Source organism: Aethalodelphis obliquidens, unplaced genomic scaffold, assembly GCF_003676395.1.
Source record: "Aethalodelphis obliquidens isolate GAN/ISIS:26980383/991018 unplaced genomic scaffold, ASM367639v1 scaffold50, whole genome shotgun sequence".
Classification (NCBI taxonomy): domain Eukaryota; kingdom Metazoa; phylum Chordata; class Mammalia; order Artiodactyla; family Delphinidae; genus Aethalodelphis; species Aethalodelphis obliquidens.
The window spans coordinates 4,559,971-4,570,102 of record NW_020837994.1 but is presented as its reverse complement, the minus strand read 5'-3'; the positions used below and the strand labels follow the sequence as shown (position 1 = coordinate 4,570,102).

At 40.2% G+C, this 10,132-nt stretch overlaps 1 protein-coding gene across 6 annotated transcripts in view; it reads left to right on the top strand.

The window, feature by feature from the left end:
• The first annotated feature begins 5,264 nt into the window (after positions 1 to 5,264).
• The window catches only part of CLNS1A (chloride nucleotide-sensitive channel 1A), a 34,674-nt gene continuing 29,806 nt past the window's right edge, over positions 5,265 to 10,132 (top strand). For 2 of the 6 annotated variants that reach the window (XR_003428078.1, XM_027083490.1), the window contains exon 1: positions 5,285 to 5,472. Coding sequence is in view for 4 of the 6 variants with exons in the window: in XM_027083490.1 (XP_026939291.1) it covers positions 5,348 to 5,472 (125 nt within the window). In the remaining 2 variants the exon portion in view is untranslated. Of the gene's footprint in view, positions 5,473 to 10,132 lie in introns of all 6 variants that reach the window. The other 4 variants (XR_003428079.1, XM_027083492.1, XM_027083489.1 and 1 more) reach the window with 3 other exon arrangements.

Here is a 10,132-nt window from a genome sequence, read left to right as displayed (position 1 = left end):
ACTGTCCTCTCCATGACACAGCCACTTTTAATAGTCTGGATGTGCTTATGCAATGGTTTCCAAAATAAATGTTCTTGTCAATTTTATTTTTAAATCTTTCTTCTTAGTTTTTAAAATTGAGATATAATTCACAAGCCATAAAGTTCACCATTTTAAAGTGTACAATTCAGTGGTCTTTACTATATTCACAAGGTTGTTGTCACCCCCCAAAATAACCCCATATCATTAGCAGTCACTCACCATCCCTCCCCCCGAGTCCCTGGCAACCAGTAATCTACTTTCTGTCTGTAAGGATTTGCCTATTCTGGACATTTGATATAAATGGAATTATACAGTATGTGGCCTTTTGTGTTTAACTTCTTTTATGTAGCATGTTTTCATGATTTCACCTATATTTTAGCATGAATCAGCACTTCATTCCTTTTCATGGATGAATAATATTCTATTCTATGGATATACCAAATCATGTATATCCATTCATCAGTGGAGAGATACTGGATTGTTTCTACTCTTGGGCTATTATGAATAATAAACGTTTGTGTACAAGTTTTTGTGTGGACATATGTTTTCAATTCTGTTAAGTACATAGCTAGGAATGGAATTACTAGATTATATGCTCTTTGTTTCAAGTTCTAAGGAACTGCTAAACTCTTTTACACAGCATCTGCATCTTTTTACATTCCCACTAGCAATGCACGAAGGTTCCTATTTCTCCACATCAGTAACATTTATTGTCAGTCTTTTCTTGTTATAGCTCTCCTAGTGGATATCAAGTGGTTTCTCAGTGTGGTTTCGATATGCATTTCCCTGATGATTAACGATGTTGAACATCTTTTCGTGTGCTTACTGGCCAGTTGTAAATCTTCTTTTCAGAAACATCTATTTAAATCCTTTGTCCATTTTTAAATTGGGTTACCTATCTTTTAAATTGTTGACTGTCCTTTATATATTCTGGATACCACACCCCTACCAAATATATGGTTTGCAAATATTTTCTCCGATTCTGCAGGTTAGTTTTTTTTTCCCCCCCTTTTTTTCTTGCGGTACGTGGGCCTCTCACCGCTGTGGCCTCTCCCACCGCGGAGCACAGGCTCCGGACGCGCAGGCTTAGCGGCCATGGCTCACGGGCCCAGCCGCTCCGTGGCATGTGGGATCCTCCCGGACCGGGGCACGAACCCGCGTCCCCTGAATCGGCAGGTGGACTCCCAACCACTGCGCCACCAGAGAAGCCCCTGCAGGTTAGATTTTTACTTTCTTGATGTTGTCCTTTGATGCACAAAGCTTTTTCATTTTGATGACATCCAATTTTTTTCTGGGTGTTTTCTTTGCTTGTGCTTTAGATGTTTTACCTCAGAAACCATTGCCTAATGCAATGTTACAAAGATTTATGTTATATATTTGTAAGAGTTTTATAAGTTTATGTTTAGATCTTTGATTCATTCTGAGTTATTTTTGTATATGGTGTGAGGTAAAGATCAAAATTCATTTATTTGCATGTGGCTATCCAGTTGTACCAGCACCATTTATTGAAAAGACTGTCCTTTTCCCCATTGAATTATCTTGGAATCCTTGTCAAAACTTAATTGACCAAAAATGTATGAGTTTACTTCTGGACTCTCAATTTGATTCCACTTATGACACTACTACACAGTTTTGATTACTGTAGCTTTGCAATAAGTTTTGACATCAGGAAGTGAGTCCTCCAACTTGGCTTTTTTTTTTAAGATTATTTTGACTGTTCTAGGTACCTTGAATTTTCATATGAATTTTAGGTTCAGTGTATCAATTTCTGTCCAAAAAGGCAATTGGAATTTTGATAGGGCTTACATTTAATCTGCAGATCATTTGAGGGAATATTGGTTTCTTAACAATAGTAAGTCTTTTAATAAATGAACATGAGATGTCTTTCCTTTTATTTTAGGTCTTCCTTAATTTTCAAGAAAGTTTTGTAGTTTTCTTTTGTTAAATATATTCCTATGTATTTTATTCATTTTGATGGTATTATAAATAGAATTGTTTTTCTTAATTTTATTTTTAGGTCGTTCATTGCTAATGTATAGAAATACAAATAATCTTTTACTTAGGAATAAACTTAACCAAAGAAGTGAAAGACTTGTACACTGAAAACTACAAAATGTTGCTGAAAGTAATTAAAGAAGACACAGATAAATGGTAAGACATCCCATGTCATGGATTGGAAGACTTAATACAGTTAAAATGTTAATACTATACACTAAGATATGTCACCTGGGCTCATTTAGCACCTCACCATCTGTCTTAGAACTTGTTACAGATTTGAGGGATAATTTGTGGCAGGCTATCTATGAATGCCAAGGGCCTGCTGTACATAGCCCTTCCCAGATTGTCCCTGCCTACTTTCTAGCCCCACCATGCCATCATGTGCCACACACAAATTCTTGCAGTTCTCAAGCATCTCATGCCTCTTTTGTACCATTGAGTGGAATCACCTCCACTCCTTCTTTTCTTTCTGTCTTTGAACTCCTCACTCTCAAGTCCCAGGTCTCCATGAAGTTCTCTCTGGATTCTCATTCAGAGCAATCCCATGGCACTTGGGTCTGTGCAGACTTCAATACCACACTTACCACACAAGATTATAATCCTTCCTGTATCTCTTATCCCAAAGACTATGGGGCCTCTGGGTTCACTGAATGAAGACCAATTTGGAGGCTCTTACAACAGTTTACTTAAGAGGTGACATGGCTTGAAGTGGGCTGGAGGAAGAGTGAGGGGTCAGGTCATGAGATAGGAGTTAAGAAATGACAGGACTTGGTTGATTGGAGGCATTAGAATGTAGTGGTTGAAGGGTGTACGCTGTGCTGCCCAGCAGCTTAGGTTCTAAATCATACTCTGCCACTTGGTGGCTATGGACCTTGGACAAGTTACTTCAACCTTCTTACTTGTTTTCTTATTTGTAAAATAGGAATAATGACAGCATTTATTTCCTAGGGTTGCTGTGAAGATTAAATGAGTTGATACATACAAAGTGCCTAAAACAGTTAGTACCTAGCACATAGCCCTCCGTAAGTGTTAGTTGCTATTTTCTTGTTAATAATAATAATAATAATAATAATAATAATAATTGTTATTATTACTGGATATGAAGAGTGAAAGAGAGGAAGGAAATAAGGCTAAGTCCGAGGTTTCTAACCTGAGCAACTAAATGGAAGGTGGTATTTTTTCATAAAACAGGACATTGAAGAAATAACAGAATTGAGAAGATTGTAAATTCAACTTTTTTTTTTGCTTGCAGAATCTTAGTAACCCAACCAGGGATTGAACCCGGGCCACGGCAGTGAAAGCCCGGAATCCTAACCACTAGGCTACCAGGGAACTCCCGTAAATGCAACATTTTTCATTAAGACTTTATTCTTTTAGAGCAGTTGTAGGTTCATGACAAGTTTGAGGGGATGGTACAGAGATTCCCATATACCTCCCTCCCACTCATGATAGCCTCCCCCATTATCTACATCCTCCACCAGAGTGGTACATTTGTTACCACTGATGAACCTACATTGACACATTATCACCCAAAGTCCATACTTTATAAGTTCAATTTTTGATAAGTTGAATGACAGGTGCCTGTGGAACTTCCAAGTGGAGACGTCTAGTAGGCTGTAGGGTGTAAATGTCTGTAGTTCATGAGACAGTTCTAGGATGGAGATATAGATTTGGGAATCATTCACACAGGGTAATTCAAATAATGGGCATGGATAAGCTTGCCAAGTCAAGTGTTTAAGGAGCAGCACAGTGGCTAATACTGTTCAAGGTTCTTTCTCTTTCTCTTCTCTTTAGTTAGTGTATTAATTATCTGTTGCTGTGTTTACCCCAAAACTCAGTGACTTAAAACAACAGCTATTTGGGACTTCCCTGATGGCCCAGTGGTTAAGAATCTGCACTTCCACTGCAGGTGGCTCGTGTTAGATCCCTGGTCAGGGAACTAAGATTCCGAATGCCACGTGGTGCGGTCAATAAAAAACAAAACAAAACCGAACAAAAACCCAGCAGCTATTATCTCGCAGTTTCTGTTGGTCATTAATCTGGGCACAGTTTGGTTGGGTGCCTCTGCCTCAAAGTCTGTCCCAAACCTGCAGTCAAGATGTTTAGACAGGGATGCAAGCATTTCAAGGCATATATAGTACTACAAAGCTCATTTAAAAAAAAAAAAAGATGAAAAATCCAGCATATCCTACCTGTGGTTACACTCTGTAACTTCCAAGGCTAAGTGAGAAGAGGCCATGCAGCTTCTATCAGTCTATTTCTTGGGATACTCAACTTCGAAACCCAGCTGCTGTGCTGTGAGGAAGCTCAGGCCACAGGGAGAGGCTATGTAAATGTGTTCCAGCTGATAGTTCCCACAGAGGGCCTAGCTGACAGCCACCATGTGTCCGCATGTCAGTAAGGAAGCCTCAGGATCTCAGGATCTATCTATTCCTGGTACATACTTTCCACTAGTTCGCCTTCTTTCAACTCCATCTTTGCCACATCGTTGTCACTAAGAGGAAATGAAGAAATAATACGGGTAAAGTGCTTAGAACAGTGCCTGACACATAACACCCAGTTACCATTAGCTACTATTAAGATTATTTTAGAAGTTTTTATTGCTTTTATTACTTTGCTCTTCGGCGCCTAACGAAGAAATAAAGCAAAAAATTCCAAATCTAGTGGATTAATTCTTTTCCCTTCAGCGCCCCATCTGCTTACTGACATAACTAGCTCTTCACCTAGAATTAATTACCTCTTTGCGCTCGTTTGCCCGTCTGAGACCAGGGGATATGTGGCTCGTGCACTAGGACGGCCTTGGGACCTAGACTGATGTCTGGGGCGTGGCTGTTGAGACGTGAACAGGCCTAGATGAGGCGGGCGCAGGTGAGAAGGGTAGAACCCAGTTAGGAGACCTCCGACCTGTAAATCAGTGTGGTCTCTCTACTTCCTAGGCAACCTCAGGCAAGGACTCCCTGTCTCACGGTTCCGTTTCCCCGTGTGCAGAAAAAGTAATTTATTATTTGTGGTGCTTCCTCTCTCACAGGGTTGCTGTGAAGACCCTGAGGTAGGAGGTCGGAGAGACAACAGTCCGTTATTACAAGCCTGAAGCCTCAGAAATGGGAGGGAGAGAGGAAAAGGAGTCACGTGACAAACTCGGTCGTCTCAGGCCTCCGAGAGTTTGTCCTAGAACGTCTCATTTCTATGGTAGATGGCGCTGGAATTTCCGGGGCAAAGACTTTGCTCTTCCTGAGTAATTGCTACCGCTTCCGGGGCGGGACGCGGCGAGGCTAGAGTGCTATTCTTTAGTTCGCTGCCGACTGGTTTCTCTGCGCTCCTTGTTGCAATGAGCTTCCTCAAAAGTTTCCCGCCACCTGGGTCGGCTGAGGGGCTCCGGCAGCAGCAGCCAGATACCGAGGCCGTGCTAAACGGGAAAAGCTTCGGCACCGGCACCCTTTATATCGCTGAGAGGTAGGTTCTCTGGTCCCCAGTGCTGGCTTCCTGCGCACCTCCTTCCCCCAGGGCGCGGGCGGTGCGGAGGAGCGGGGCGACACCAAGACCTCTGGGGCTGCGGGGCGGGGGAGCGCGTGCTCCGCATTCCCTTGGGGGTGCCTCTGCTGGGGGTAAGATTTGACTGTTCCAGTGTCGTTTGTTCGGAGCCTTTTTTTCTCCTCATTCATTATGCTTTTTACCCGCCTGTTTACCGGAGGTCTGGTGGGGTGTTGCTCTTTATTCAAGGTCTCATTTTAAGGTTTTGAGTTTCCAGGCCCTGAGTTAGCGTCATCAGTGTGCCTGCCTTCTCGATGAACAGGAGCGGGAGGTGTTACCCTGAGCAGGATATGTAGGTTTAGAGCAGATTGTGCAGTATTTTTAAAATTTGGTTAAGGAGTGTAGGTTTTCTTCTGTAGGTATGGGTGGGGAGAGGAACACCTTCAACGCCACGCAGGTTGGGGTTATATCCAGAGGGACCTGACTCTCATTTTCATTCCTAGAAGGAATTGCCCTTTTATTTGGGTACCTGGGGCACTTTGTACTTTCACAGTCAGATAGACTTGTCTTAAATGTTGAGATTGTAGAATAGAGGTTCCCATTTCCATGATACACGGTTCCATTCATCTTCAGGCCAACAGTGACACATGGAATCCTTCTGTCCTTCACATCTCTCTGACTTCTGCATCAGTTTCGTCTACATCCAGAGAAAATTCTCTGCTTCTAAGAGGTCACATGATTATATTGGACCCACACAGAAAATCCAGGATAATCTCTCTATTTTATTGTCAACTGATTAGTAACCTGAATTACATACACAAAGTCCCTTTTGCCTTGTAACATAACACATTCACAGGTTTGACACCAGGGGAAATTGGAGTCATGGGGGCCAAAATTCTGACTACCACAGAGGGCACAAAAAGATGTAAAGAACCCTTGGTTTAGAAGGAAATCTAGTCACTGAGCAAAGCTTACGCTTTTGGCCAGTCACTGAGATAGGAAATATGGATGGGAGGAAAAGCAAGTTTGGGGAATGAGTTTGGTCTGTATATGTGTGGATTAGTTGCACATATGAGCATGTTTCTTGGGAGAGTGGTGTTAAAGATGGATAGATTAGATACCCAAGAAGAGAAGAGGACCAAGGGTAGAACCCTGGGGACACATCTACACTAAGAGATAGGTTATAGAAGAATAGACTTGAGAAAAGTGAGAGGAGCAGTCAAATAAAATCATATCTGGAAAGCACCTATTGGGTATTGACAAGGAGACTTTCAGTGATCTTGGAAGAGCAATTTCTTTTAAAGGGTGGAAAGTGGAACACAGATATGTTCCTAGCCCCTACTCAATCCCCTTTTTCTCCATGGCTTCTCTGTGTATTCGCTCTTCTATAATATAAATCCTGTTTTGGGAAGGTCCTATACTTGTCTTCCCATTTGGAAAATTTTCAAACCTAAAGAAAAGTTGCAAGCGTTGTTAATTAATACCCATGGCTCCTTTGCAAAGATCCATCAGTTGTTAACATTTTGCCACATTTACCTCTTTCTCTTTTTTTTCTGAGCTTTTTGAGAGTTGCACACACGTCATCACTTCACATGTAAATACTTGAGCAAAAATCTAAGTATAAGGACATTCTCTTGTATAACCACAATACAGTTATCACACTGAGGAAGTACAAACTCCTTTTTAGCTCTTATCTGTTTAAAAAATTTACTTATTTCAACCTTTCACTAACAAATCTTTTTCTTTAAGAAACTATTTTTATAAAATATACATACAAAAAGAATATAAATTATAAATATATGGTTTAAGGAATTATAATTAAACTAACACCTGCATAACACCTCCAGGTTAAGAATAGAATATTACCAGTACCTTGGACACTGTTGTTCATCCCTCTACTGATTGTTAGCGTTACGTCCTTGGTCTCTTTCCCTTTTTGTTCTTTCCCACCTAGCATTTCCAAATCTTGATAGACTCAAGATCTCAACAAACTGGGAAGGCTTCCTAGAGGATGTGACAAATGAGGATTAAAAGTCAGGGGAATGAGGTGGGGCTAAGAGGAAACATTCTAATTAGAAGAAACAGGATGTTCAGAGGCAATGGTGAGAAACCGTATTGTGTGTGCCAGGGTATATATCTGTGTGCACACATGCACACACACAGTTCAGCAGTTCTTCATCTGAGGGACTGAGGGAGAAAGAGTGAAAACATAATAGAGCTGGAGAAGGAGGGAGTCATGTTTATGAGCTTAGCTTATAGCCCAAAGGTTTTGGGGAAACTGTTTTAGGATTTTAGGCAAAGAGGAACAGGGTCTGATTTGGTTTTAGGTAGTTTTTCAGATGTGTATTGAGAGATTTAGAACTCTTGGGCTTATTTTCAAAGCTTAGTTTTCATAGAAAGTTGACTTTTTTCCAAATAAGGGAACAGAGGCATGAATCATTCAAAATAGATCATTTGAAACAAGTGAAATATTTAATTAAATTAAAAATAGGTATCTTAAACTTATAAATTATGCTCTTTTTATATCTTATTCCAAAATTAATTTAAAACCAAATAATTAAGCCAGTCCAAATTCAAGACCTCTCTTACCTTTCTGTCCTGTTTTTCTCCCCATGCCAGGAATAAAGTACAGTGATATTCTTCTGCAAAGCATTGGAGGTTAGCAAAACATTCCTCTGCACCTTTACTGGCTTCCTAATTCTTTTTTTTTTTTTTTTTTTTTTTGGCGGTACGCAGGCCTCTCACTATTGTGGCCTCTCCCGTTGCGGAGCACAGGCTCCGGACGCGCAGGCTCAGTGGCCATGGCTCACGGGCCCAGCCGCTCTGCGGCATGTGGGATCTTCCTGGACCAGGGCACGAACCTGTGTCCTCTGTATCGGCAGGCGGACTCCCAACCACTGCGCCACCAGTACCGGCTTCCTAATTCTTGATTTTCCTTTATGTGACTCATGGTTTCTTTGGGCCTGGGTATAGTTAGATATTTTGGTTTGGAGGGCTTTTCTTCTAGAATATATGAAAAGAGAATAAATAAAAATGAAAACTTAGTAATCAGAGTGAATGTTGCTTTTAACTGAAACTTTCTTCTGTAGAGTACATAATCCATGTTCCTGTATAAGGTTATGAGAGCTCCATAGGAAATGCTGTGGTGAGGTAGCATTTGTGTTCTGCCAGCAGTAAGGAGCTACAGAGTAATTATTATGTGCTTTTTAAAGTGAAAGCCATAATTTATAGGCACTGAATCTATGCTTATATTTCAGTTTTTCCATCTCCTAATTGAGTCACTAAAGAAAGTTTTGTGGCTTTGGTATTTCAAATCATTTTGGACACCGAAATTTGGAATACTCCTTTCTGACTTGTGATAATGCCAGGGGGTTATTGAGCTGAGAAAAAGGAGTTTATTTGCTTAAAGTAATACAGTTTTAGTAAGGGACTGGCAATATTTCTGTGATACATGAGCACTATTTCTTCTCCACATTAAGAGGAAAGCAGTGGAGGAAAGGCCCGTAGAACACACACAATCCAATTACAATAATAAAATCTATTTCTTTGGACCCAATGGGATGAGTCATTCTGGAAAATCATTTGTAGAGCTTTTACCACTTTAAGCATCTTAAGATTTATCACTTTAAGCTTCCCAGGTTTTCTTTTTCTCTTTTTTTAATAAGCATGTTGAATGGAAATCTTTCTAAATGACCGTGCATATTTTTTCGCTTTTGCTTATTTTAGTGTACAGTTCCTTATGTTTTAGTGTATTTACAGAGTTGTACAGTTTTACCACAATCTAATTCTGCCTTTGCTTTTGATAAGTGAGGGTCAAGTGATACACACTTGTGCTATTAGACGTTGATTTCCTTTAGGGACTAAGGTATAAGGTTCAACCTTGCCTTACATCGGATATGAATGCTCTCAAACTGCTGTACTGTCATTGTTCCTGCACAAGGGAGTCCTAGGTTCTACTATTGCATTTGTTTTTGCTTCATTAGAAATAAGACCACCAGGCTTGTTAGAGTTGTATAGAAAATAGAACGATATGGGGGTTTTATTGCGTTAACCTCTTTTTAAAAGAAAAGCTGCATTGAGATAATTTACATAGCATGCAATCCATGTATTTGAAGTATACAATTAAATGTTTTTTAATCTATTTACAGAGTTGTACAGCCATCAACACAATTTTATTTATTTTTAATTTTTAATTAATTTATTTTTTTTGGCAACGCCACGCAGCTTGTGGGATTTTAGTTCCCCGACCAGGGATTGAACCGGGCCCTGGCAGTGAAAGTGACGAGTCCTAACCACTGGACCACCAGGGAATTTCCAATACAATCAATTTTAGAATATTTTCATTCCCCCTCCAAAAACTGACACCCATTAGCAGTCACTTTCTATTTTCCTCCAGCCCTGTGCAACCACTATATTGCATTAACATTTTTTTGTGGTTTCTTAAGCATCTTTTTCCTACTTTTTTTCCTGCTAAGTGGTGAAGTATTACCAAAAAATTAGCCAGTCCTTGCTCAAAACTCAATGTACAGATTTTCTTGATATATTTCCTTTGTTATACCAATAAAATATTTGCATTAGACCACTTTTGAGGGAAAACTAGATGTTGCTTATTTGTGGCTTTCTGTTAAAACTGCAGAATAAA